This window comes from Aspergillus multicolor, assembly GCF_047715735.1.
Source record: "Aspergillus multicolor strain CBS 133.54 unplaced genomic scaffold BDW74scaffold_26, whole genome shotgun sequence".
Lineage (NCBI taxonomy): Eukaryota > Fungi > Ascomycota > Eurotiomycetes > Eurotiales > Aspergillaceae > Aspergillus > Aspergillus multicolor.
This window is the reverse complement of record NW_027395977.1, coordinates 183611-208901: the sequence shown is the minus strand read 5'-3', so window position 1 is coordinate 208901 and position 25291 is coordinate 183611. Positions and strand designations below refer to the sequence as shown.

General features: G+C 52.7%; 8 protein-coding genes across 8 annotated transcripts; 4 read left to right on the top strand and 4 right to left on the bottom strand.

Moving 5' to 3' along the window:
* Positions 1–821: 821 nt before the first annotated feature.
* Positions 822–1608, top strand: BDW74DRAFT_169789 (uncharacterized protein; the record flags this gene model as incomplete). Its single annotated transcript, XM_073727056.1, has 2 exons — positions 822–1413; positions 1484–1608. The coding sequence occupies 2 exons, from the start codon at positions 822–824 to the stop codon at positions 1606–1608; spliced, it is 717 nt and encodes a 238-aa protein (XP_073580774.1).
* A 1151-nt stretch (positions 1609–2759) lies between these two features.
* On the top strand, positions 2760–5793 carry BDW74DRAFT_158964 (uncharacterized protein). The gene is made up of 2 exons (XM_073725400.1): positions 2760–3865; positions 3911–5793. The coding sequence occupies exons 1-2, from the start codon at positions 3079–3081 to the stop codon at positions 5671–5673; spliced, it is 2550 nt and encodes an 849-aa protein (XP_073580773.1). The 5' UTR covers positions 2760–3078; the 3' UTR covers positions 5674–5793.
* A 59-nt stretch (positions 5794–5852) lies between these two features.
* On the bottom strand, positions 5853–6929 carry BDW74DRAFT_187037 (uncharacterized protein; the record flags this gene model as incomplete). Its single annotated transcript, XM_073731387.1, has 2 exons — positions 6414–6929; positions 5853–6331 (listed from the first exon to the last, which is right to left on the bottom strand). Exons 1-2 carry the CDS (start codon positions 6904–6906, stop codon positions 5853–5855), a joined length of 972 nt encoding a protein of 323 aa, XP_073580772.1. The 5' UTR covers positions 6907–6929.
* An 861-nt stretch (positions 6930–7790) lies between these two features.
* Positions 7791–9539, bottom strand: BDW74DRAFT_169786 (uncharacterized protein; the record flags this gene model as incomplete). The annotated part of the gene is made up of 7 exons (XM_073727055.1): positions 7791–8678; positions 8710–8774; positions 8811–8926; positions 8957–8984; positions 9048–9174; positions 9310–9428; positions 9497–9539. 7 exons carry the CDS (start codon positions 9537–9539, stop codon positions 7791–7793), a joined length of 1386 nt encoding a protein of 461 aa, XP_073580771.1.
* A 370-nt stretch (positions 9540–9909) lies between these two features.
* On the top strand, positions 9910–11947 carry BDW74DRAFT_158959 (histidine phosphatase family protein). The gene is made up of 3 exons (XM_073725399.1): positions 9910–10629; positions 10678–10807; positions 10860–11947. The coding sequence occupies exons 1-3, from the start codon at positions 10035–10037 to the stop codon at positions 11707–11709; spliced, it is 1575 nt and encodes a 524-aa protein (XP_073580770.1). The 5' UTR covers positions 9910–10034; the 3' UTR covers positions 11710–11947.
* A 687-nt stretch (positions 11948–12634) lies between these two features.
* On the bottom strand, positions 12635–13187 carry BDW74DRAFT_158958 (uncharacterized protein). The gene has a single exon (XM_073725398.1). It carries the CDS (start codon positions 13043–13045, stop codon positions 12683–12685), a length of 363 nt encoding a protein of 120 aa, XP_073580769.1. The 5' UTR covers positions 13046–13187; the 3' UTR covers positions 12635–12682.
* Positions 13188–13607: 420 nt separating this feature from the next.
* BDW74DRAFT_187035 (aminoglycoside phosphotransferase family protein) lies at positions 13608–15745 on the top strand (the record flags this gene model as incomplete). Its single annotated transcript, XM_073731386.1, has 4 exons — positions 13608–13773; positions 13828–14112; positions 14168–14539; positions 14602–15745. The coding sequence occupies 4 exons, from the start codon at positions 13608–13610 to the stop codon at positions 15489–15491; spliced, it is 1713 nt and encodes a 570-aa protein (XP_073580768.1). The 3' UTR covers positions 15492–15745.
* A 6468-nt stretch (positions 15746–22213) lies between these two features.
* On the bottom strand, positions 22214–24749 carry BDW74DRAFT_158952 (uncharacterized protein). Its single transcript, XM_073725397.1, has 5 exons — positions 24460–24749; positions 24106–24398; positions 23764–24034; positions 23356–23698; positions 22214–23284 (listed from the first exon to the last, which is right to left on the bottom strand). Exons 2-5 carry the CDS (start codon positions 24387–24389, stop codon positions 22353–22355), a joined length of 1830 nt encoding a protein of 609 aa, XP_073580767.1. The 5' UTR covers positions 24390–24398; positions 24460–24749; the 3' UTR covers positions 22214–22352.
* Positions 24750–25291: the final 542 nt, after the last annotated feature.

Genomic DNA, 25291 nt, shown 5'->3' with positions numbered 1-25291 from the left:
AATAGCGGAGAATGCGGGACACCCGCCATCTTGAACACAGGCAGCTAAGCCCACTGAGGTAGGTACCTTGCTTGGCACCGATGGCTTGAACCGCAGCTTCCTTAGTGCAAGCTTAGATGTAAGTCTAGAATATCGCCTTCGCTTGGAGCCCAATGCCCAATTTATGTACTCCGTACGGGGTAATTGAACCGGTTATCGTTAGCGTAATTCCGGGGGATAGTCCAGTCAACGAAGGACTTCGGTGGCTTCAACAAATTCGGGAGTCAGGGAGAATCCAGACGCAGAGTTTAGCAATCAAAGGAAGCCTCCGGGAACTAACTCTAGAATTTGACTAAAGGTGATCTACTCCGGAGCGAGACGTCAAAAAAATGGGGAGTGGTGAAGCAACCGGAGTTCCGGAGATATTGCCCAATACGGCACCAGCCCTAATCCAGCAACGACTCCGAGACTCCGAGCCCTCTCCAACATCGGAAGGATCCCTTGCTGACCCCTAGCGCTTCCTACTGTCCTTAACTCCGGTTACATTGTGTTAGCCTCCTGTATGCCTGCAGAATGCTTAGCGATACCACGGAGGTCCGGAGAGGGTGTTGGGGATGATAGAGGATTCTCTGCCTTTGGACTTTCCGGAGCTTTGTATAAATAGGTAGACGATTCCTCAGTGAATCCTCATCAGCATCATCAGCATCCAAAACAATCAGCCTTCAAAGCAATCAGCCTTCAAAGCAATCAGCCTTCAAAGCAACAGTCACACTTCGACACCTCATTCTATACCGTCTACTTTTCCAACACAACCAATCAAACCAACAACAACCACCACCAAAATGCCCGCCCGCAAAGCCCTCATCGCCATCACCTCCGCCAGCGCGCCCCTCTTCAACGGCGCCGAAACAACCGGCCTCTTCATCATCGAAGCCCTGCACCCCTTCAAGGCCCTAACCGCCGCCGGGTTCGACGTCGATCTCGCCTCCGAGACCGGCTCCTACACACCGGACTGGCTCTCGCAGCAACCCGACTTCCTGAACGGCGAGGACCTGGAGATCTGGAACGACGTCAACAGCGCCTTTCGCCGCAAGCTCGACAACATGAAGCCTGCTTCTCAGCTTGATGCCTCCGCCTACGGACTCTTCTTTGCTTCTGCCGGACACGCTTCGCTCATTGATTACCCTACTGCGTCTGCGCTGCAGAACGTTGCCGAGCAGGTTTATGCGAACGGCGGTGTTGTTGGGAGCGTCTGTCACGGTCCTGCGATCTTTACGAATATGAAGGATGTCAAGACCGGCGAGCCCCTGATCAAGGGGAAGAAGATCACCGGTTTTACGACTGAGGCCGAGAACACAATGGGGATTATGGGGGAGCTTAGGGGATTGGGCGCTGAGATGGTGGAGGAGCTTGCGGACAGGCTTGGGGCTAAGTGTGAGTACCATATTCCCATCTATGGCTACGCTGTTGTATTTGGGTTGAATGAGTGCTAACGGTGATCTAGACGAGCGATCTGCTGGCATCTGGGATGACTTCCATGTTGTTGATGGGCGCCTTGTTACGGGGCAGAACCCGGCGAGCTCGACTTCGACGGCGAAGGCTGCGATTGAGGTTTTTGAGAAGCTTTAGATGTACCTCTTATTGCTTTTAGAGGGGACTAGATACTGGGATAGACTGATAGAATGGGGGATGTTTGTTTCGAACATTGAAGTTGCGATGTATTGCTTTTTTTTGCTCTGAAGGAGGAATCAACAATTGTCTCTTGTGAATAAACATCAGCAGCTATAATCATCATATGTCTTGATTCTATATCAATCTTCCTACTTCTTGCGTGATATACTACGTTATATAATTCTCCATCGACGAGTAAAGCCAGGAAATCTGCACAAACCGTCGGGCAAACCAACTGCTGAATTGCTTGATAATCCCGGTCTGAAGGACCAATAGCGAAAAAGGATAATTAGCTCAATCTCAAGAATAAGCATAATCCAGCCAATTGTATGATATCCGTGCATAAGCTGATGACGGGTTCGTCGGATAGACATTACACCTAGCGAATCAAGCCCGGCATATATATAGCTGTCCTCAAGGTACTCTTGGCCAATGAGCACGGTCCTTACAGGAAACAGCGTACTAGAGCAAGGTTACCCTCTTGTTAATGACCTTTGATGATGAGTTGATGACGAGGCTGGAGAAGGGTCTTTTCAGGCCTGTGCTACATTGAAAGCTAGATAGCCTGGCTACCCTTTGAATTCCAAGTTGATCGACATTTTCAGCTGCAGCCACATGATTCTTCGGGAGATTCTGGTTATAGTTTAATAATGATCGTTGGTGTCAAGAGATAGTGTAGAGTGGCTGCCAAAGTTGAAAGCGAGACCCTGTCTTGTAGGGTTGCATCACGGTCGGTCGGCCAGTGGTCTCGACTCATTAATTGCCTCCGTTCTCTTTTCAACGCGGGGGGGATAGATTTTGGGGAACTACGAGGAGCGAAGGGATGGTGCTAGAAATTGGGCTGAAAACGCAGGCACGAGCGATAGTAAACAACTGTAGAAGTCGCGCCCCGACGCGATCTCTATCAGGCAGCTTATCACCAGCGATAGACTGTCCCAGTCTGCCAGGGTCTAGACACTTATTCTGGCCCTCAAGTAAGGCTTGAATAAGGGTGGGGTAGATTGACACTGACAGTGCTAGCAGTGGGGGTTATTTATAGCACCACGAGGGCGACACTCCAACCAGCAGCTCTCACCTTTTCCCCTTCCTCCATTCATCTGAACTTTAAAGTCATGTTATGCAACATTGCAGAGATGAATGCACAGAAACTCCCAATTTAAAACGTTCTACTCGGGTTTACCCCGTCCCGGTGCCAATCCGCCCTCACGATGCCCCTGCGTCCCAATGCAGCAATCGACAAGGCTGAAGGAGCGTCTTCCCAGCTTAAAGGGGGCTGTGCCGCCGCACCAACCACCAACCAGACCCCTCAGACCGTCACAATCCAACATTTAACCTGGCGCTCCCGCTCTTCCCCTCTCGCCCCGTCTAGCCGCCCGTTTCATCGATCCTCCGTCCGCTCCCATCCGTTGGCCGCGAGCGCACCCGACCATGGCTCCTGCCGCCAACGAGTACCGCCTCCCTCCCCTGCCGGAGTTCGTCTCGTCCTGGAATCCATTTGACCTGGGCGATCGGTCAAACATCCGATACGAACATGCGCGGAATGATGACGAAGGAGAGGGCGATTCCCCGCAGCCCGTTGGGTTGGGGATCACACAGCCAACACAAACGCAGCCCGGGCACTCGCGATCCGTCAGCTACGAGACAACACAAACGACGCCCGACGGCGCTTCATCGCGATTCGCGCATTCGGAGACGGAGCTTCTAGGCGACTCTAATCGACATTCGCACTCGCATTCGCATCTACACTCCCCGCAAATCGTCCGCTGCCCGACGAAGAAAACGATCGTCCACCGGCGCCTCTCGTGGGTCCCCGCGACCATCCTCGTTCTCGCAATCTACTCCACGCTCTTCTCCGGGGTTTACCTTTGCGTCGCATTCATCAAGCCACGCTATGGTTCGTTCATTGGGGTCGACGGGAACATTTCAGCGTCCACGGCTAGCCTGCTTAGCACGCTGTTCGCGAAAACGATCGAATTGGCGTACGTCACGGTCTGCGTCTCGTTTCTCGGTCAGGTTCTCACACGGCGGGCGATTACGAAGGGGTCGCGCGGGATTTCGATATCGGATATGAGTATGCGGACGTGGATTATGCAGCCGGGGAGTATGATTGTCCATTGGGAGTCGCTGAGGTATTCGGGGTGGACGATTCTCGGTGCGATTACGCTCACCGCGACGCTAGTGGCGATGCTGTATACCACTGCTGCGGAGGCTTTGGGTAAAGCTACCTCCGGCGCATGATTGTAAGATGCTAACGAAATAGTCACTCCGAAGCTCAAATGGGGCGCCGTCGAGCAGCGCGTTATTGTCGGCGACGTCTGGGCTTCGTTTGCCAACACCAAGTACCTCACCGACAACTGCGAGACCCCGATTGAGATACCTGCCGATCTCGAGGCGCGAAACACAACTTGCCTCAACATGCAACATGCCGGTCAGGCCTTTAGCAATTACCAGTCCTTTATCAAGGAGTGGGCGCTCATTGCCGAAGGCCAGAAAGCCACCCCGACCGATCCCGCATCTCGTCCGAACCCTACCGCGTCCGTATACGATAATACAACTGTTGAGGGGAGGTGGGTTGATCGGGTCAGTATGACGGATCTGTCGAAGAAGTACGGTCGCATCGTGCACAATGTTACCGCCGCGATGCCGCATGGTGGTGTTATCGCCGCCGCAAACCACCCAGACAACAAGATCGTTCAACCGGAGGATCAGTCGGGGGAAGGAATGTACGAGCTCGAAGCATCCGTCCCCTCACCCGCTGTCAACGTCCTTTGCGCCGGCATGAACGAGACCGAGCTCGCCCCGATCGTGTACACCCTCTGGCCCAATCATAGCGAATTCAACCCTGTCACCTGGACGACGAACGTGCCCGACGATGTCCCAAACAGTGCGTTATGGCACAATCGCACCGTCGTCGACGACGTTTTCGGTTTCGGCCCCGACTATGTCAAGGAGGGACAGTATGCGCCCATCTTTGGGACCCTGCCCAACCCGTACAACACCATCATGAACGTCACCTCGCTGTACAGCAACGGTGCCATCTTCCTCCTCGGCGCTAGCCCAAACGACACCAAACCCACCTTTGAGTCGCCGTACTTCCTCTGCCGACTCAAAGCAAAGCAATCGATCAAGTGCTCGACCCGCTACAACGCCACCGCCACCGGTTCGCACCTCTACACCGTCTGCGAGGAGAACCGCCCGCTGCAATACAACCTGCGCGTGCCCGATGCCCTAGAGTCCTGGGCAAATGACTGGATGTACATCGCATCTGAGTGGGCCTTCACCCTTTCTCTCAATGCAGGGATCACCGACGGCAAAGCAGCTAACGCGCGACTGCTCATGCAATTCGCACCGAAGACCCGCGAACTGGATCCGAAGCTGCCCACCATCAGCGAAGCGCTCGCCGTCCTCGCGGGCAATACACTGCTGATGTCCTCCATGAACGCCCCCTACGTCCCCTTCTGGAACTACACCGGCATCAAGGATAACATCCTGCCAACACCCGAAAAGCAGAACATCAACGCCACACTGCGCGCAATCGAGTATGCGTCTGGCGGAACACAAAAATGGCAGGGTGTCTTCTACCCGATTCTGCTGTTTGCCTTCTTCACCAGCGCGCTTTGTCTGGCGTTCATGATCCTTGAGATCCGTGGAAAGCAGATCACGGATTTCACGGAGCCCCAGAACTTATTCGCGCTTGCGATGAATTCACCGGCCACCGAGAGGCTCCAGGGGGCTTGTGGGTCTGGACCGGCGGGAAGACAACTCGGTGAGCGATGGTGTGTGGCGATGGAAGAGGAGGACGAGCATTATTATATTCGGACCAAGGCTGAGGCGGAGGCTGAGCGAGAGGCGGGCATGCCCAAGGTTGCTAGGGCGGTTTCGTTAACGGAGATTGAGATTGATGATGTTGATGATGGGAGCCCGGCGCTGACGTCGAAGAGTGGCAAGGTCGAGGATAGTCCGGCGATGAGGGAGTATCGGAAGTTGGCGTCGCGGAAGAGTTGGCTTTCGGGTTTCTATTGAGCGATCTGGTGATGAGTATCTGATGACGACGCATTGGTTAGCGGTTAGCGATGGCAATAGCGATAGACATCAGCGGTCATGGCATGACAATGATAATGATAATGGTAATGTACAATTATGGTATGGTATCTCACGCTCAAAGAACTTATGAAAAGGCTCAGCCGTAGTTATGGTATCCTTTAGCTGACGGCATCCGCAACCCCAAAGCCTACCTCTCCCTCAAAGTACCCTCCAACAGCGCGGAAATCCAATCGTGGAAATCCCACCCCGTCACCGTGGAAGTCCAGTGTCTCCTTCCCATCTCCATCCTTTTCCTTCAGTGTACCCGCGTACGCCAATCCCCACCTCCCCTTAAACGATGGCCTGATACATAACCACGGGTTCTCCCTCCCGTTCTCGGGGTCATCTGTCGCAATAACAGCATCTTGTATACCAGGCGGCCAGCGCGATCGCGATAGCGGCGGCTGGACGATTGGTATGGGCGCGAGTCGGGGAAGCGGGATACTAGGAAGCGAGGAGTTCTGAAGCACAACGGTGAAGAACGGCCGAGACGAATCAAGCGGCGCGGGGGTGTTGGGCGGATGGAAGACGCGGAGTTCGGTGGCGTTTTTGTTCGGGAGGGGTGTGAAGACGAAGTTTGCGCGGTGTTTGGGGATGTCTGCCCGCGCACAAGATATGCATTAGCCCCCACCTACCATCAATCCAAACGAGAAAGGAAGGAGAGAGTAGAGGGTACGTACTCCAATTCCGCCTCCCATTCCAGACACTCGCCTCCGTGGAGACGTAGATATTACTTATCCGCATCTCGGCTTTCTTTGTATTTGGGTTTACCGCGCGCCCCGGGATCAGGATTAGTTCGTCGTAGGGCCCGACATCTGTGTCTTCGTAGCGGATTATCATTACGGCTTTGAGGAGGGATTTCTGGTATTGTGGAGTGCCATCGTGGAGGCGTTCGAGGGCGGAGGGGTGTAGCGTTTCGAGGGGGTGGTAGGAGCCGGGTGGGAGGGTGTTTTGTAGGATTTGGGGGGTGTTGTTTGGGTTTTGTGATGAGAGTTCGGGTTCTGGTGATTGAGAAGAAGAGCAGGATGGGGCGTCGGTGTAGAGGAAGGTCCAGGACTTCGCGCGCAGGGTCCAGGGAGGTGGGGCGATGGGGATTTCGGTGTCTGGACCGGTGGTCGGGGAGAATGAGCCGGGTTTTGAGGGGTCGGGAGGGGTTGGAATAAAGGGTGCCATTTTGGATAAGAATTGAGATGATTCAGAAGTAGATGAGAATAGCGAAGGATGGAAGGGAATGGAAGGGGATCAAAAAGTTGAGGAGTTGAAGATGCGACGGGAGCTTCCCCGCATTCCGGTCGCATGTGAAGATCTGCCAAGACTGCCCTGGTCAGCTTTCACCTGGATGGTCTCCGCACTTTCCATGGGTTTGTCGAGTTTTAATCTATATGAGCAGGTTGTAATTTGAGGAATTGGACAGGGGTAAAAGAATCAGCTTGGAAGCGACCCCCAGTTTAGCCCTCGACTCTCGTTCCGCGGCTATGAAGTCCTAGAACGGGTGGCGGATATATATTTCAGGCTCGGGACCAGTAATGGTGCACATCAACACTGGCACCAGATGCCAACTGGTCCAGGGGGTGATGCTTCCAAAGTTTGTAGGACAGTAGGTAAAATTCAATGGCGAGATTAAATGCATCCAAGACTAATGGATCCGAACAATGCCTAATGATGGCCATCTAGGGTCACCTATGGCACCTAGTAACTTGGGAAAAGCGTCACCTTGGCCAAGTTGGAATGAGGTAGGTAAACAGAATAAACTTGAATATCAAACCTGGCTGTCGACAATGTTCACAAGCCACCCCAGAGCTAGACAGCACGCAGGACTCCATTTTGGCGACCGGAATGTCTGCTCCTGTAGGTACTTTTTCTCTTATCGGGCTTTATTAGATCTACGTCAGAACTTACTAATTACACTACCCAACGTCTCAGCCCGAACAACGTCAAGGACTGTCCTCCAGACCTTTCAACCATCTCTCGATGTTCAGCCCCTTGGGGCTCTGCTCTTTCTCGAGGTCAGATTCCTCCTCATCAGACTCCTCATCGTCGGTTTCTTCCATATCAATCTAAGAATGCTGATATATTCCTCTTTCATTCTGTGGGTACCCTGCAGACCTCAGCCATGAGAAAATATCGCGCATGAAGGCCTCGGACAAAGATTGCGAGTAGAGATCATAGTCATAGTCGCGAGCCCTGGGCGTGACGCGTGCTGGGTCGGCGGTGGAAGAAGCTTGGTCATTGATCTGAATCCTGTCCACTTTCGCAAGGTCTTGGATTGAACCGCCACCTCTCAAAAGCCATTCCCAAGATTCGTACTCGAGACAATGCGAAGCAGCACAATGCGCATGCTGCCGAACCGCTAGCTCCGTGTCGCACAAACGCATGGTGCCGAAGGATTCCCACGGCCAGATTGGAGGTCGCTCGTGGCCTTCAGAGCCAGTAATATATAGCAAGCGACACTCGTCATCGCGGCGTATGTTCTCGCCATCGTTTCGTCGGGTTGGAGAAGTCATGAATGTCTGCGGTACGCCGGTCCATGCAGATGCTGCAAAGCCTTGTGCACCCATTCCATGGCGGCTATCTCGTAGGATGCGGTTCGCTAAGTTTGCGCAGATTGCGCCGAGCCAGAGGATTCCGAGGCGAGGATGGCGCTTGGAGGAAAAGGCGGCTATTGAGGCTGGGACCGGGGTCGTTGACGGGGAAAAGATCAAGTTGAGAACCGCGAACGCTGGGTTTAGCCAGGCGCTGACGAGGTTACAGTCGATGTCGGGGTTGAAGAAGGTGCTGTGGAGAACAGCGCGGATGCCCCATGGGTTCGAGCTCAGTGTCATGTACCTAGAGAGTTGTTCCTTGTGAGTTTGGAGAAGGTCGTCAATAGCTTTTCTAGAGGCGCGACTGGAGCCCGTTGTTAGTTTTGCCGGAGAGAGCTGTTTTTGATACAGGAAGGGAGATCGCTTGGCCATATCGGAATGGGATGTAGAGTACCGCAGCGAGCGCAACTGAGCATTGGGCGCATAACCGGTGGTGCTCGCAGAAACGAGCGAGATACTCTATGGCAACGGCTGATGATGGTGGCGTTAACTTACCGGCCACTGATGAGTATGAGTATGAGTTGGAAGAAACGCATAAGCTGGCACCTTTGGCCGAAACTGACCACGGCGACAAGTATAATTGTCCGTTATACTTGGTCATCGCGACCCAACTGTCGTCGGGGGAGAGGAGTGTGCGTCACCAGAAGGCTTCGTCGGCAGAGACATTGTCTCCAAGGTCAATCTAGATGGCAGGTTCGTCGTCTGCTTGCGGTGCCTCGTAATCGATCCGACATTCGTGGTCTGCCGAGCAATCTAGCAACTCAATCCATCGCGCAGAGAGGATATACGCCCAAGCGAAGTATAACACCGCTAGGTAGTTCCCATTGTCGTAGCCCTCGAGCCCCTTGACACCGGGCCACTCCGCCAGTGGTGTGTCTCCTGATACCCTCACGCTTAATCGGCTCGCGACACCAAGTCAAAGCTGCTAAGGCAGGACCTTTGGCGGTCGACCGCAGCTCCCTCCTGAAGTTCTCCAGGTTGAGCGACATTTTACGTGCAAACTACCTCCAGCTTTACCTGGCGTCTCTTCGCATGCGAACGAGATCGTCTCATTGTGAGAAATGAGGCCCTCGCCAAGGAAGGGTGGGGTCTGCGAGACGAGTAACTCTAGGTCTATGGCCTCGCGAGAGAGTGGGAGATCATCCAGGTAGGAAAATCAGGTGCTGAGGCTCTTCGAGGACTTTGTTGGTATGCGGCGTCACTTGGGCGCAAGGCGGCGCCCATATTGGGCCATGACAAGTTAAATTGCGAGGATATGCGAACTAACGATAAGTTCTCATTTTGGGTTGATCATCTCTGGGAGAGGCATGTAATTCATAGATGTATGATTTTTTTGAGCTGCTATGCGCACCTAGGAACAAGGAGAGTGGGGGACGCCTTTGTTGACGCTAGTCATGTGATTCGATGAGAGTCGGAGTAAGATATTTCCGCTGCAGCCGCCAGATTTATGAGGCACCAGCGTTCCTTGAGCAATCCACAGCTGATTTGGAGTAATCTCGATGAACCAATAAGAATGCCGTAAGACAATCTGCGGTTTACGGAGTAGAGCTGCCTGTGTCTCCGGGGCGAAGTCCTCCGCGTCAGCAACAAAGTTTGTCGCGAGAAAAATGCTAAGCTTTCTCTTGGCTCGTTAGAAGAGTAAGGATCACGCCTTCTCCTTCGCGCTTCATCCATCAACAGCAGTCTTTAGTTTCCTCCAGCTTCTTCCTACAGAAAATAATGAGGATCAACATCGCCATCCCGCTGACAGCGGCGAGTTTTGCTACAGCGATACCCCATTCGTCTTCTGCTCCTGCATCCGCGCCGACAGGGTCTAGCTATGCGTCGGGATTCGAGATGACAAGGAGCTGGGCGAACCTGAGCCCCTACAAAGACGCAGATAGCTTTGGTGTCCCCAAAGGCGTTCCCAGAAGATGTGAACTGTCGCAAGTCCATGTTCTCCATCGCCATGCCGAGCGATATCCCACCGACTACCCTTTAGACGGCGAGGGTATGCAGGATTTCGCCGCAAAGCTGGCCAATTTCTCGAAGGCTCATGGGGGCAAAGTTGCATCTGGCCCCTTGAGCTTCCTGAACGACTGGAAGTATCTTCTTGGCTCGGATACATTGATGGAGACCGGTGCTGCGACTGAAGCCACCTCCGGTGCGAACTTCTGGATCAAGTATGGCAGACTCCTCTATCGGCCTGATCGTGACCATGTCGCTGCGTGGGATGAGTCGCTGAATGTTTATCCCAACGGTACTGCTCGGCCCAAGCCGGTGTTCCGCACCACTTCTCAGGCGAGGATCTTGGAAAGTGCGCGGTGGTGGCTCAGTAAGTCTCTGAAGCAGCCTATATAGTGCATTGCCTAATAGGTCTCAGGTGGATTCTTCGGAAATAGCGGCGCCAACAGCTCCTACGAGCAATATGATCTTGTTATCATCCCTGAAGAGTCCGAGTACAACAACACCCTTGCTTCTTATGACTCGTGCCCGGGCGACATGACGGAAGGGTGAGTTTCAGTCAGACTCAGGTTCGTGAACGTACTAAATACCTGTCCTTAGCGACGAGTCTGCCGAAGTGTTCATCCCGCGGTATACGAAGGACACCATCGCCCGCTTATCACCGTACTTTCCCAACGACTTCAACCTGACAGCCTACGACGTCCTCGCCATGCAGAACCTTTGCGCCTACGAGTACACCAGCTTTGGCGCATCAGCATTCTGCACCCTTTTTACCGAGCAAGAATGGAAGGACTTTGCGTACAATGTTGATATCCAGTACTACGGTGACTATGCGTACGGCTCGCCGACCGGTCGAGCCCAGGGTATCAGTTACGTCCTTGAACTAGCCGCGAGACTGCAGGGACACCTTATTACGTCCAGCGACACAAGCATTAACGCGACTCTTGACAATCACACCGAGACGTTTCCGCTCGGCCAGCCGTTTTACATGGACATGTCGCACGACGACATTATCCTTTCCGTGCTTTCTGCACTGGGACTCGAGTACTTCAACTTCGGTCCCGATGGTCTTCCTGGGGATGTTGACCATGCTCCGTCAAACCGGACCTTCAAGCTCAGTGAGCTAACACCCTTTGGCGCCCGGTTCCTGTCCGAGGTTTGGACGTGTCCAGCGAATGTGTCGTTTGCTTCCTTGGACCCAGTTCTTTACTCCAATCCATTCATTGAGAATTCGAACGGGACATCGAAGTATATCCGCTTCGTTTTGAACAGCGCGCCTCTTCCGCTGGAGGGTCTGCTTGGTTGTGGGAATGCTGTCAATGGATTCTGTCCATTGGACAGATTCTTGAAAGGAGCTCCGATGTTGAAGGAGAAGGCCCAATACCAGGAGGCTTGCTTTGGTGATTATCCTACGGGCGAGCAAGTTCGGGATGGAGTTCCAATGTCTTAGACTTTGTTTGCCTAATGTCCTTTGGGATATTTACATGATCTATAAGCCTTGGTAAAAAGTTTTAGTATTGAACCAAATTTGTCTTGCCTCGATTGCCATTGCATCCAGTCCATTGATGGCTATGTTCGCAGGGACATGAATATATCCTGGAAACTCAAGAATAGGTTTCCTTTCCTGTGGAATATCGAAAAAATCTCTACTGTGCCATCAGCTGACTAGACTTACAGGATGCTCAGACTAGTTCTTGATTGGTAACCGGAATTGTCCAGGAAGGAGTGTGTAGATGTGAACGTCCTTGGGGCCTTCCTTTGTAACAATTACGTGCACCTCTTCTTCGTCGATTACTTCTTCAATATTTATTGACAACCACGAACTTGAAACATCATAAGGCCAGCATCGTGACGTCAAAACATTCCAGTCATTCCTTTTCGTCAATGCTGAACCTGCGAATGTCCCGCCTTGCCTCATCAGATTTCTACGCAGCCGTCGCGCGCAACGTGGTCGATAAGTTGCCTCATGACTTGGTATCAGCTGCAATGATTCCGTGGACGCTAAGGCCACCCTCCTGCTAGGTAGCACACGCCACTTATGCACTCCGCATTGGGCGTCTAAAGTATCTCAGCTTCCCAAGGCAACACCATCCCTATCGGATGGATAAAGCCTCTCATGAGAGTGAGGAATATAGGCCATGACCAACGGATGGCGGAACTTGTGGTTCTTTGTAGGACTGCTCGAGCGCGTTAGTCTGGCGGTTTGAAGGTGCAACCTAACCTCAAGAGTTCTGTCTGATGTTCAGCCCGTTGCTAATCAGTATACCATGCAGAGCACAAATACAGTCATAGAATCCCATGAAGACTGCTACTCAAGCAAAAGAAAAGAATGAGACTCGATTCCATATATCTCACACGTCGCATCAATACCATATCCGCCCTCCGCATGTTGATTACTGAAGTATAGTATACATAGCCTTTATTTACAGGTTCTTCTTAGCCTGCTCCTGCAGCTCATTCAGGACCCTTTCCGTCTCAGCATCCTGGTCCTCAGCCTGGGTGTCGAAGCGAGCGGTCGCTAGTTTTGCATGCGTGCCCTGCGGCTGTTTCTTGACCCATTCCCGCAAGCCCGTATTTTTAGCTTGCGAATTGACTTGCAAAACCATGTTTTGGTATCGTTTGTCGATCAATTCACCCGCGTCAATTCGCAGCTGATAATACGCGTCGTTTTTGTTTGTCTGAGACGGAAGGATGCGGCTGCCGGTGGTGAAGGTCGAACTCAATTTCCTTGCAAGGTCGTAATTCTTCCTGATCAACGAGAAGAACTCTATGATTTGCTTTGACATTGGTAACGGGATGGGAATGGTCCTGAGTTTGTTAGGGCATGGTCAGCGAATTCTCGAGAAACGGACCTTACCTCAGGCTTCGGGGTGAATGGACTCGAGATGTATGTTATATAACACTATATATAAAAGTGGTACCGTGAGGATGGATTATGTGCAATTTTTGACAGATGTATCTTGACAACTAAACTATAAAAGCCCAGGACAACTGGGCTGGATTTATAGGTTATGGTATGCTCTAGATTGGTGACGTGATTGACTATCAACTGCAACTCAGCACAGCCTGGATGTTGACGCGTTTCAATTAGCGCCAGAGGCTCCAATTAAAAGTCTTTGCTATATCACTTCTCTTTTGCGAGCCGCCTGGATGAATCACATCACATTGCGTGAGAGCCTGTCCAATCCAACGACTATCCAGGCCGGACTATAGGTGGCGAGAGGGTTGTTTTGATTGGTGCATGAGATGGTGGCAGAAAGCACTCACCGCCTCAACAGGGGTCACAGGGACCTTTTTGGAGCTCTAGTTCAACTTCGACCTTCATTTATTCCGCAGACAATCTGCATTATGCTACAACTCTGGCGGCAACTGAGACCGTCTCTGCCAACAACCCTCATTCTCCGACTGGCTTGTCCCTCTCAGCGCAATTTATCCGACATGGGACAAAAACCTGGCACAGTATCACCACACCCCTTGTCAGACGGCTTACCACATTCGAAAGAGCGCTCTCCACGTAAGTACTATCGTTCACCCAGTTAAGCATTATCTTTGCTGACCCTTTCCGAAGCCCTTGATCTGTACTCCTATACAGATGGAAGGTGGCTCAATCGCGACGATGTCCAACGAACCTCTCGACATATTCAGTTTGACTTCACGGCGCTCTGTGATAGAGCTATTGGTGTATCTCCGGGAGCAAACAAAGTTGTTGAGTATGAAAAGCGAGAGGGTGGCTTCAACAGAGTCTTTATCCTGACAATGGACAATGGCTCTTGTGTTGTGGCAAGGCTACCAACCAGTGTTGCTGGCGCGCCAAAGTTAACAACCAACTCTGAAGTTGCAACGATGACATTTTGTAGCTCTGCCCTTAAAACATCCGGCTTCAACCATCACTGATTGCTGTTGAACAGTAAAAACCAAGTCGTCACTTCCAATACCTGACGTCCTAGACTGGAACGATGATCCCTCAAACCCAGTCGGCGCGGAGTACATCATTCAGGAGCATGTAACAGGTACCAATTTACACCAAATATGGCCAAAAATGAACTCGGAACAACATATGCTCTGCACAAAGGCACTATCGCTGGCATTGAAGCAGATGGCAACTCTAGACTTCCCGGCTTATGGCAGTCTATATTTTTCAGATGCGCCAATAGACTCAGCCCTGAAAGTTCCCTTCGAGCAGGGCTTCTGTATAGGGCCTAACTGCAGTCCGGTCTTCTGGAACCGGAATCCCGGGGAACCTGAACTTTACTGTGGTCCAAGTCCCAACTGCGGTCCCTGTGAGTTCTAGTTGTTCAACACTATTTACCACAGCAGTACTAACATAGAATGGTAAATCTAGGGAAAGACTTGAAAAGCTATTGCGCGGGCTTGATAGAGACCGGCTCCTCGCGTTTACCGAAAGAATCCGTCACTCTCGAGCTTCTCCCTCATCAAGGGCCCGTTCAGGAACACGTTCGTTTATTGAAAATCAGCCAAGAAGTGATGCAGAGGTTAGTTGAAGATCCACGCATTCAGGACGCTGCTACTCCAACTCTACTTCACCCCGATTTCCACATGAGGAATATCTTTGTGTCGGCCGAGGATCCAACTCGCATTACTGGCCTGATTGACTGGCAAACAACAGCCATCGAGCCTGCTTTCATTTACGCCAACGAAACCCCCGATTTCGCGGCCCTTCCCGAGGAACCAGAGGAAGACACGCTCGTGAGCGTCCACCCCGAGCCAAAGTCCCCCGGTGACAAGGGGCGAGAGCGGAAAGATGCATCGATTTGCTATCAGACATACGATGTGTGCATGAAGGGCCTTGTACCCAAGTTACGACCCGCAAGACTCCTCGACCCGACTTTGTTTCGGCTCTTCCATTACTCTCACACAACGTGGAGGGACAGTGCAGCAGCACTCCGCCAAGAGCTAGCTGAGCTCTCAGCGCGCTGGACAGAGCTAGGGCTCCAGGGAGATTGCCCGTTTTCTCCGACCGAAGAAGAGCTGAAAGAGCACGCTCGGGCGTATGAAGACTTCGAGACTTTCCAGCGGCTTAAGTTATGGCTGAAGCATAGCCTCCATACGAACTCCGATGGATGGGTTCCGACTGAGAAATGGGACGCTACGAAGGATGCTCATCGTGCAGCGTATAATCAGTGGATACAGACGGCGAGGGAAGCTGAGTCTCGGGGGGAGGGGATGACAGTACCAAAAGCGGATAAACTGTGGCCATTTGATGCTAGGTGACGGTAGAACAGGCGATATATCTTTAGAGTCAAGGAAAGAAAGCTATGCATTGAACCATAGACAATTCGAAGGAGTGCGAGATCGGGCTTGCGCACGTGACGCGCCTCGGTGCCTTCCTATCTCGGCAGTCAGCGTCACGTGCAGGAGAGCCGATTCCCTCCTTTCCGCATCACGCACCTGGAACCGATCACCACAATCAAACATTGATTCCAGAGATCAAGGGAACGGGTGCAGTATTGCTGCCAACTGTGTTGAAAGACCTACTATGTCCATCTAGCTCCGTGACCATGAACTCTTACGCGGCCGCCCCGCGCAACGTGGCTGCCTGTGGTTCCCTCCACGACTGCGCGACCGATCCGCTGGGCGCGATAACCTATTGGTTGGTGCGCACTGTCCTTGGCCTACCTATGGACAAGCATTAGCCCCGTGAGGCAGAATTATCGTTTCCGGAGGCGATGGAGCCCCCTCACGAGGCTGATTCTAAGATGAGGCTGAGGCTGGAGTTCCGACCGCGTCAAGTTCCGAGATTCTCGCCCAACTTGTCATCATGGAAACATCCATGTTTTCAAGATTCTGCCCAGGATGCTTGATGCGCACGAGTATACCGTTGGTTGGATCTGCGCCATCACCGTTGAGTATGTAGCGGCCAAATCTTTCCTCGAAGAAACATACGCTATTCCGGAATACGTGTCAGCCAACGACAACAACAACTACACTTTGGGCAAAATCGGGCAGCACAATGTTGTTATTGCTGTTCTACCGGACAAGGGATATGGTCTTGTCAACGCGGCCACCGTCACGACAGATTTGCTGCACAGTTTTCCAAATGTGCGGATAGGACTCATGGTCGGCGTTGGTGGCGGCGCACCGAGCCCCGACAATGACATTCGTCTGGGAGACGTCGCCGTAAGCTCCAGCGTCTTTCATTTTGAGCCTCGCAAGATGATTCAGGAGGAGGCGCCTGAATTGTGGGGGCCGCTCGATCGACCCCCGATGGTGTTGAGGACCGCGATGAACGGGCTGCAGGCGAGGTATACGCTGGAGGGGCATACGATAGATTCGGATATCGATGAAGTTCTTGAGCGGTATCCGCATATGAAACCTGTGTTTCAACGTCCAGCTCTGGACAGCGATCGGCTGTTTCAGTCGGGTATAACGCATCGCTCCTCCTGTGAGGACGACTCGAGTTGCTGTACGGATTCAGCCAAGCTGGTACAACGACGGGACCGCAATGATAGACTCGATAACCCTGGCATCTACTATGGTGTTGTAGCGACTTCAAATATGGTCATGAAGGACGCTATCAAGAGAGACGATCTGGCAACGAAGAGAGGAGTCATATGTTTTGAGATGGAGGCGGCCGGCTTGATAAGCCTCTTCCCTTGCCTTATCATTCGCGGTATATGCGACTACTCTGACAGCCATAAGAACAAGGCATGGCAAGGGTATGCTGCGATGACGGCGGCTGCGTATGCAAAGGATCTGCTCAAGCTTATCCCGCTAAACAGGGTGGAAGCTGAGAGGAGGATGACTGACATCCTGGCGGAAGGTATAATGGCCCTTCAAATCTTCTTGAAAATATGCTAATTGGGTGGTAGTCCCCGAAAGTATGGCTCGAGCGGAAGCGAATGTTCAGGTCATACGGTCAAAGGTGGAGAGCGATGAAGACCGCGAGATCCTGGAATGGCTCAGCCCTGAGGATTATAACTTACAACAGAACGACTGCATCAGTACCCGCGAACCCGAAACCGGCCAATGGGTTTTTGACGCGCCAGAATTTAGGCAATGGATAGAAGGTGAAGGACAGACCCTGTTTTGCCCAGGCATACCAGGTGCCGGCAAGACGATTATCACTTCAACCGTCATCGACCACCTTCAACGGAGATTCGGTGAAGATACAGGAATTGGTTTGGCGTACGTCTACATGAACTACAAGCGCCATGCGGCCCAGAAATTAGACGACTTGCTCGCCAGTTTACTGAGGCAATTGTCTGGGACCATATCCCCTCTACCCGAGAACGTGAGGGAGTTATACGACAGCAAGCGAGCCGTCAAGCGACCGTCGACTAAAGCCTTGCAACAGGGGATTTTTGGCCTAGCAGGTGCGTACTCAAGGTCGTTCATCGTCATTGACGCGCTCGACGAATGCCAAGCAGCGGACGGCTGTCGTGATGAATTCATCAGTGCGATACTCGCCCTCCAAGCTCATGCCAACGTCAACATATTCGCCACGTCACGACCGATCCCTGCTATCGTTGAACAGTTTAGAGGAAATACAGTGCTAGAAATTCGGGCGAGGAGCGAAGATATCCAGATGTACATCGACAGACGCATTGAAAAGTCTGGAAAGCCCATTCTTCGAACACACTCCAAGGTGATCAAGGATGAGATCATAAAGGTGGTGGAGGGAATGTAGGTTTTTCTTTCCGAACCATCAGAATTATCCATTGAGTGTATCTAGGTTCCTCCTTGCGCAGCTACACTTTGACACCATAAGCACGAGAAGGACCCTGCGCCAAATAAAAGATACTCTACGGACGCTCCCCAATGGACCGAAGGCATACGATCAGGCATATGACGAAGCAATGAGAAGAATTTCGGGTTCCGACCCTGTGTCCGCGGAGATAGCAATGAAAGTCCTGCTATGGATAACCTGTGCCAAGCGGCCGCTCACCATAGTGGAGATGCAACATGCTCTTGCCGTCGTCATTGGTGATCACCACTTGGATGAGGAGAATATATTAGAGATTGACGACATGGTCTCAACTTGCACGGGGCTTGTCGCAATTAATGAGGAAAGCAATATCGTCCGTCTCGTCCATTACACCACACAGGAGTATTTGGTACGAACGCAGGGGATCTGGTTTCCAAATGCAGAGGCCATCATAACAGAGCATTGCCTTGCATATCTCCATTTCGATGACTTTGAGACTGGAGTTAGTTGTACGGACGAGGAATTTGACGCGCGGCTCCTTTTGCATCCGCTTTATGATTACGCCGCACACAACTGGGGCCATCATGCTTTGGATGCTGACAGAGCTGGTGAAGAGGTGATCCTGGCTCTGCTTGCGAACGAAGCGAAACGGAGTGCTGCCAGTCAAGTATGTATGGCTACCCGGGGTGCCCGAGGCTATAGCCAAAGAATACCTTGCGGCTTGAGTGCACTCCATCTTGCTGCATATTTCGGTTTGGCACATATTTCTGCGACTTTGCTTCGGTGCGGTAGCGAGCCCGACGCCAAGGATACCTATCAACGGACGCCATTGTCATTGGCAGCGGCGAACGGCCACTCCTTGGTGGTTTCGCTCCTCCTGGCCACTGGCAAAGTTGATGTGAACAACAAAGACAAGGACGGCAGGACGCCAGTATCCTGGGCAGCCGCCCATGGCCACAAGGAGATTGTGCGACAGCTCATGGGTGAGGCCAACGTTGATGTTTCGTCCATCGACGATCATCAACAGGCGCCATCCGACTGGGCCAACGCCAACGGGCATGACGATATCGTGGAACTCATTACCGCTGGCGCTCAATACGACAACCTAAGACCCGCTCGCATGGAGAGTAAAAAGGCCTCGGATCTTCTTATCCGGGCTGTTAAGAAAGGAAACGAAGCGGCAGTACGGATTCTGATAGCCGACATTGACATCAATGTCCAGGACCCTCTAGGACGAACCGCGCTCTCATGGGCGTCTCGAAAGGGCAATGCCAACCTTGTCAGACTCATCCTCGCAAGTGGTAAAGTAGACTTGAACACGAGAGATGCAGATGGGTACTCGGCCTTGGATATGGCGGTTGTGCACGGTCATGGAGAAATCATCAAATTATTACTGGAGCAAGATGGTGTTGACTTGAACGAAGGCCAAACTACGCCTCTTCATCTTGCTGTGAGGGCAGGGAACCACGCGGTTGCAGCATCCCTCTTGCATCATGGAGCTAGGCCGGACGCAAAAGATCCTTTCGGTCGGTCGCCGCTATGGTATGCTGCATTGAATGGGGAAGAGGCCATTGTGCGGTCATTATTGGAGGTTGCCTCAACCCCGATCAACATCCCAGACGAGAATGGAATTATGCCGATAGAGTGTGCCGCTTCGGGTGGCCACTTGTCTATCATGAATATCTTGCTGGAAAATTGCCCCCAGCATAATCTGCCTCATTACGATCGCTCTGAGCTCGATTACGCTCGGGAAATGATCATGATTCTTCCGAGCGACACATGCGTACGAGATATGACTGCAGAAGAATCTTTAGGTCTACTGCTTAAGGCTGCCGGGAGAGGGCACATCGATTTTGTCCGATGCCTCTTACGGAAGGGCATTGATACGAGTTTGGTTAACACAGTCTTCATCAATTCTGGCCCTGAGCTTCTGCTTGTGTTCCTGCTGGATGTGCACCGTGGGTCTCGGCGTTCAGATCGGGAGAGACCAGATTGCGACCTTCTTTTCCTCTGGGCTATGAAGAATGGTTTTACTTCTGTTGCTGACTTTATCCTTTCGGAAGGGCTTCCTATTTTTAGTTACATTCCTTACGCTCCAGCGTTGATGTGCTGGGTAGCCCTGAACGGTTATCTCCCGGCTGTCAAGCTGCTAGTCACACAAGGCGCAAATGTCAACGGTGATATGGGACCTTTGTTCTTATCATACGAGGAGAAATCACACACTTCCGCCACTCGTCAGCCCCCAACCTCAGAACAGGAAGGTGAACTCCGCAAGCGCAGAACAGATTCATGGTCATTGGTTGAGTTGTCACCTACAAGCGGCAGCGAATGTTACATGGAGCGTGCGTCCGACTCTTCCAAAGATCCCGAGCAAGGTGATAGCCCGCCTCTACCAAGACATTTCAGTCAAATCTTTGAGCAGAGCCTGGTATGTCCGCTGTCGTCGAACATGCGGGCGCCGCTTTATTGGGCGGCAAGCAATGGCCACACTCACGTCATGCGTTTCTTGCTTGAAAAAGGCGCTTCTGTGGAGGCTGAGGACTTTGGTGGAGAAACAGCGTTGAGCATGGCTGTACAAAATGGCCGCTATGATTCGGTGCAGCTATTACTCGAAGAGGGCGGCGATGTTAATGAGACCGTATTTACGCACAAACTTAGAAACCGCACCTTGTTGGGACAGGCGGCGGGCAAAGGGGACGAAAAGATGGTGTATCTACTTCTCTGCAATGATGCTGACATCGAAAGAGAAGACTCTGATTTCTGGACCCCCCTACTTCTGGCAGTGCATGGAAACCATATTAAAACAGCTCGGCGACTTCTTCAAGCAGGTGCAAAGGTAGAGGGCCATGGCTCAACGCTCCGCGTTAATACACCGTTATCACTTGCAGCGAGCAATGGTCACACCGAGATGGTTCAGCTGCTCCTCCAGTATGGAGCCAACATCAACTGGCCAGGACGTGCTGAGTTTACACCACTGATGTCTGCTGCCCATGCAGGCGAGGCTGACATGGTTCGCTTGCTTCTTCAAGAGGGAGCCGATCTTACGCACAAATATGTAGACAGGGATTTGCACGGACCAATAATCGTCACAGCACTATCACTTGCTGTTCAAAAGCACGACCACGTCATTGACGTTCTGCTCCTGGATAGCCCTGACGAAGACGCCAGAAACGACAGGGCCACGGCAATGCTTTTCGATGCGATCACGTACGAGAACATAAACCTGGTAAGCCGTCTGCTGGAAAATGGCGCCGATATTGGGTTCCAAAGGCCCATTTACCACGGATACACCCCGTTGCATTATGCTATTTCCAGACGATCTACCGTAATGGCAGCAGTCTTGCTAGACTCTGGTGCCGATATCGAATCGCGCTCTGACGAGGATGACGAGGATGACTGCGGCTCGACCCCCCTGCTACTCGCTGTTTCTAAAGACTGGACCAATGGCGTTGAGTTCCTTCTCACGCGATGCGCTGATCTCACTACCACCGACGATAAGGGCATGGGTGCCCTGCACTTCGCCGTGTGCTTAGAAAGCCCCTCGATGATCAATTTCCTCCTCGAACAAGGCGCTGACATCGAAGCGAAGACCGCGCCCGGCGTCAGCGACGAGTTGACCCCGCTGCTGCTCGCTATCCAGCTGCAATGGTTCTGGGGCGTGGAGTACCTGGTCGGCAAGCGAGCGGATGTCAATGCCGCCGACTACGTTGGCTCCTCCGCGCTGCATCATGCGGCGAGCCGCCGGTTGCGCGACGTCATTGTCTTGCTTGTGGAGGAGGGCGCGGACCTTGATCGGCGTGATGCCGATGGGAGGACTACCCGCCAGATCATTCAGGAGTTGGCTCGCGAGGATCCCTCTTTTGACTCTTTGCTTGCGTATACTGAAGTGAGCGCGGCTCCGATGGTTACTCGTTTTGTCGGGAGTGCGAATCGGGTAGAGGATTCGGCACGTGAGATCATGATCGATGGGGGTTTATTTTAGACTACTCATGAGCTCTTGGGGGTGTGGTTGGAAACCCGATCCGTTTGCTATTCATTGTTGGGTAATACATAGATGTATGTGATATGTGCCTGGCTCGTAAAGATTTCGAGAGTCTCTGCATACCAGGGGACTCGAACTTCATAATCCAGCTCTGACCAAGCCAATGCTACCAGTAGGCTACATGGTGTCCGTGTTTCCCCTGTGCGTTCTGTAGTAGTGGCTAAGCAGTGGGCAGTCTACTAAATTGTGCAGCGTGTACCCCTGCACTCCTTTAGACCTTGGTGAATCTTTTTAAACTTGACACATGTACATTACTCTAACTATATCCTTTTATAAACTCCTTTCCCGTAGTCTATGTAAGTGGCGACGGTCGGTGAAAGTCAACAAGCCCGGTCAAAGCAGACCGCAATGGGTAAACCACAAGCAATGCATGGCCTTGAGCAGTCTAAAAGACATTGCCCTTAACCTGCGCAATCTTACCCACATTAATATTCCGAATCATAACCGTCCAGATAAAGCACAGCGCCATGATCCCCGTGCCGGCCGCGAGCATCCTCGTCTGCGCATACCCATACGCCTTCTGGATGGCCTCGCGCGCCGGCGTCCCAATCGCATAGCTCTTCTGCGTGTCGAGATCGTCGTAGATCATGTCGATGTTGCTGAGCTCAGAGGCGGGGAGGTACTTGTACAGTCCCGGTCGGAAAGTGTTTGTCCAGATCGCGCCGGAGATGGTGTTGCCCATCGCGCCGCCGATGGTTCCGACGACGTTGAGGAGCGCAAGGACTGTCGCGACGTGCTGGTGGTCCACGGCCGCGAGGATGGCCAGCTGCTCGATGATGATGAAGATACTTCCGCCGATGGAGATGAAGATCTGGCACATGACTAGGTATCCGACGCTCTGGTTGGGTCGTCGGAAGTAGATCATGAGGCCCTGGGCGAAGATGTATAGCGGAACAGCGATGTAGAGGAGCCACTTGAAGCGCCCGGTGTACCGAATAACATACCCCACGCCGAAGAGGAGAACACCAGAAACGACATCGAACGTGTTGGAGACGTATCCGGATTCCGCGAGCGTCAAATCGTTGACGATCTGCAGGAACGATGTGAAGTAGTTCGCCCAGCAGTAGTAGGAGATCTGGTACGTGGCGTCGAGCAGACACGCGCCGATGACGGTGCGGTCGGCCAGGAAGCTGAATTTCAGCATGGGGACGGGAGCGATGTATAGCTCGTGCAGGGTGAATATGCCAAGCATCACGACGCCCACCACGATCATGGCGATGATGTATCCCGTTCCCCACCCGTTTGGTGCGCTGTCGGCGATGTCGAAGGGGAGGAAGAAGATTACCAGGCCGGCGGAGAAGACGAACATTCCGAAGGCTGCAGTACACTTGTTAGCATTGCCTCTGGCAAAAGGTGGTAAGGGGGGGTAGAGGGAGGTAGAGGTGTACCATCAAACTCAATAATATAATGCCACACAGACTGCAAAAACGTGCGACCCGAGTCCTCCTGGTTCAAAACACCCTCCTTCTTCGCTTTCCGCAGGTTCCGCTTGAACAGGATGTACAACGGCATCGCGGTGATCGGGAACACGATGCTGAACACGCCCATGCCCCAGCGCCAGCCGTAGAGGGCGTAGAAGTCCTCGGACGCCTTAGGGCCTGCGAACGCGGTGATGATGTAGGGGGACGACGTAAAGGCATAAGCGAGGGCTCGGTTCTTGAGTTTGGAACTGTCGGCTGTGATCACGTCGACGCAGTAAGTCATGCCGCTGAAGCCGATTGTGTAGAAGACCTACCCATTGTATTGTTAGTGGGCAGGATATGGGACAGAGATTGGGGAGAGTGGGTGAGGCATACGTATCCAGCGCAGAAAGTCGGCAGGTTATGGCACGCGGCCATGATGATCATGCCGAGCGTCGCGCAGACCGTCATGAAGAGGAAGCCCTCGGCGCGGCCCCAGACATCGAGGATCTTGGAGAGCGGGATGAAGACCGCGGCGGAGAAACAGTCGGCGACGACGTAGATGGTTGTGAGTAGTGAGTGCGCTTCGAAGTCGGAGGTCACGTAGGGAAGCAGGTTGCTGATGATGGAGGACTGGAAGGCGTTGACGAAGTAGAGGCACCAGATACTATACTTGTATTAGTATCATTTTTGAAAAGGAGAGGCGTTGAAGAGGAGGTTTGGAATGTGTAGACGCACTTGATAAACACCGCCGCCAACGACTTGCGACTCCACGTCTGCGTCACGGCTTCAACCTCGTTGACACCGCGCTGCAGGTCCTCAGGCGGCGTCGCAGCATCCGGATTCGCGACTGTCCCATCGGCACCGCTCACAACACCCGACTCAGGCGAGGGATCCGTCTTGCCGAAGGTCTCCTGCTGGGCTGTGGCCGGCGGGAGCTCGGTGTCTGTGCTGCCGGTGGTGGTGGCATCGTCAGTCGCGCGGCGGCGGAAGGCAGCGCGGAGCCTGGAGCGGATGGCCATGGTAGCTGTCTAAAGGTGTCGATCAGATAAGATTTCGGAAAAGAACAGCAACGGAGGCAGGGTGGCCGACCCTTATAGCGGGCGGGAATTGGATCAAAAACCCAAAGCCTGCTTGGGAGCTACCGGAGCAAAGGCCCACAATTTACGAGACGCTCCGGTGTCGGCTGGAGCGGCCTGCGTAATGGGATCCGGGTGGTGTGGGCTGACATGGGGATGGGGGATGCTGATTTGTGTATGCGAGAAAAAGCTAACTGTGTACAGCGTCAAGTCCGCCAGACACTCCACCTCGGACACATGGGTTGCTAGCAGATAATCTAATCAGATGGGTGCGTCCACGGTGCGTGGGATCGCGGACGCACCGTTGGTGGACGGTTTGGGGGGTGCCGTGCCATAGGTTGGATTACAAGGTCAGATATCCACAGTCGAGGGATATCGGGAGTCGGGACAGCTGACCTCGCTTAGATTGAGGGCAGGGGTTTGCTCTAGCTCCACTTGGCAGACAGCAAGGAGTCTTTCTCAATTGTAGAGGTGCTGGTGGTGCGAGTGAGAAGATGGGGATACCTAGAGGTCATTCAGACGGTATCTGAGGTAGAGTGAGTCAACCATCATAGGCATCATCTCTACAGCATCTCATCAACCAAATGTTAACCGTGGCAATCCGGACGACTGGGATCAGATAAGATGAAAATTCTGCGGTGGAGAACAAGGGTGGACCCCCCTTCTCCCCTCCAAGCATGGGCCAAGCTCCCAACAAGAATCCTGCAGCATGCTTGAGCAAGAGAAGCCTGAGCCAAGCAAGACTTGCGTAACATCTTGTCACTGCTGCCAGTGACAAGACTTATAGTGATTTTTATGAGTCCTATAGCCATGTAGGAGAAGAATGCTAAGAGATAGCCCGGTCG